This window comes from Pterocles gutturalis, unplaced genomic scaffold (genome assembly GCF_000699245.1).
Source record: "Pterocles gutturalis isolate BGI_N339 unplaced genomic scaffold, ASM69924v1 scaffold8517, whole genome shotgun sequence".
In the NCBI taxonomy this organism is placed as follows: domain Eukaryota; kingdom Metazoa; phylum Chordata; class Aves; order Pterocliformes; family Pteroclidae; genus Pterocles; species Pterocles gutturalis.
Genome location: NW_010110237.1, coordinates 384 through 2,699, shown reverse-complemented (window position 1 = coordinate 2,699; position 2,316 = coordinate 384). Strand labels below are relative to the sequence as shown.

The window sequence follows — 2,316 nt, the reverse complement described above, 5'->3', positions numbered from 1 at the left end:
AGCAGGAATTCTGCCCCATGGCAGTACTGCTGCTGACTTCAGTACAAACCTTTGATACAAACAACATATGTTAACTCACATTTTCTTTTATCCACAATTAACATTAAAGAAATCTAAGAAGAGGAACAGCATCCTGTGTGTTTGGTGCAAGAGGTGCCTCACTGAAGTCCCTGTTACACTTCCTTCACCCTTGCAATGAGCATTAATCAAACCAAAGCCAGCAATATACATCACAAATATTTCCTGCCACCGCAGCCCCAAGCTCTCCTCAGTGTCCAGTGGCCCTAAGAAGCCCCTGGAGCTGTACCAAAGCACCTTCCGTGCTGCAGAGGAGACACCTAAGCCTTGCAGGGCTTCCTGGGCACCAAGCAGTTCTGGGGCTTGCTGACAGCCCGGCTATAAACCCGTATACTACCTATGTACGTGCAACGACAGCCCATGTTTTGACCAAATAGCGACTGGGCTGAATTTGTAAAGGATTTTGGGGGACATGGAGACAGGGAATGGGTTGGAGGGACTGCAGGGAGCACCGACAACCTGCTGGAGGGAGGGGAAGGTGCTCTGATAAAGTGGGATCCAAATTCCTCCAGTATATTGCGACACCCCCAAAGGCCATGGCAGCATCAGCATCTCAGGGATGCAGTACATGCCTTTGCCCTGTGCCTTACCTTCACTGAAGACAAAATCCGCAGTGATGTCAAAGGGCTGGACACGCACTTCCGACAGCAAGAGCTGCACAGACTTCTGGTGGTCGCTGGACATGAGGGAGATGGTCTGCTGTGCCTGGCACTTGTAGGACTTCCCAGCTGGGGTGACCAGGGCAGAGAGCCGGTGTGAACTGGCCGTGTGCTTCCCAGCTGGCCAAGGGGCAGAAACAGCAGAGGTCAGGTCCCATCTCTGGGGGACCGATGTGATTTCAGTAACAAAGCTAATGAACTGAACGTAAGGGTATGCAGGCAGTGTGCAACGCGGCGGCCGCACGCTTCGTTGCTCTTAAAGCAGTATTTTCTCCTGGGGTGGGACCATGCTTTGGCATGACCCCCCACGTAGACAGGGCAATTCCAACACCAGGGTTTCCTGCCGCAAGCAGGAACGGACGGCTGCAGTGTGCAGTCCTGCTGGCACAAAAGGAGAGCTGGCTCTGCCACTGTCAGCTATGCTCATGTCACAGGACTTGAAGCACCTACAGTCAGAGAAATGGTTTCTATTGACGTATATACAGGTTTCAGCCTTGGACTGCACTCATACTCCCTATGTTCAGGAAACAGCAAGTCCTGAGGCTGCGCTTGGGCTCTGAATTCAGGCAGGAAGGAGTAATGCAGTTTGAGGAACTCACTACAAAGCAAAACAGGCTATTAACACCTTTCCTAAAAATACAACATGACCATTTCACCCAGGTAGAGATTACAAGAAAATATCTTCCCATCACATCAAGCTTGTTTTACAAATGGAGGCCGAATGCGGCTCAGCAAGGTGGAATGAGGGATGCCTTCCATCTCCTGCTCTTCTGCAGCCCTTTGTTCCCCTCCAGTAGCACAGAAAGGCAATCAGTGTTTTGCTTTTGTAGAGGCTGATAAGGCACGACCACCACTGTGTTATGGGGAGAAAACAGTAGAAACACCAGTAGGAAAAATAGCTCTGTGTCCAGTGTGTCTTATACCAGAAACTCTTAAAACTCCATTCACTGGAGTTTGAAAATCTCAAGGAAGAAGAACTTGCAATGACAGTATTGCAGTTTTCAATATAAGACAACTTAGTCTGAGCAGAAATTAGATAAAAACAAAATTAAAGCCAAAAGAGAAGAAATACAGTCAGAAAAGAGGAGTCTGTTGGATTTGGAGGCGTGTAAGGGTATGGATATTGATGTTGATCTCTCAACCATCCTGGGAAACTGCTGCTTTCCTACCTATTCTCACCCATCACCAGAACCGAGGAGATAATTAACCTTAAAAAACATCTCCTCCAGGAAAGGAGACAAATTTTTCCAGATCAAGCTAGAAATTTTTTCCAGATCAAGCTGCTGCCCACCCCTCGGGCCCCTGGGTCCCGCTTTGTGAGGCAGGTTTGGGGTTTTATTTTTCCCAACTAAACTGCATTTAGATGAGTAGCCCGCGGGGTGCCCATCCCGTGTCCCCCTCTCCCCTGGCTCTGTGCTGGCCAGACCGCAGGGATCTGCTTTACACCGTGTCCCCCCCGGGGCGCTTACGGCTGACGGCGTCCTTGAAGTACGTGCGCTCGGCGGTGTCATAGATGAACTGTACCCGGCTGAGCCTCCAGAAAGCCTCCTGTCCCCGGGACGTGTTGTGCCCCTCCTGC

General features: G+C 50.2%; 1 protein-coding gene across 1 annotated transcript in view; it reads right to left on the bottom strand.

The window, feature by feature from the left end:
- The window catches only part of LAMP5 (lysosomal-associated membrane protein family, member 5), a gene marked incomplete at its 5' end in the record, with an annotated part of 8,484 nt that overhangs the window by 5,953 nt on the left and 215 nt on the right, over positions 1–2,316 (bottom strand). The window contains 2 exons of the mRNA XM_010073276.1: positions 669–857; positions 2,207–2,312. Coding sequence (XP_010071578.1) covers positions 669–857; positions 2,207–2,312 — 295 coding nt within the window. The remainder of the gene's footprint in view (positions 1–668; positions 858–2,206; positions 2,313–2,316) is intronic.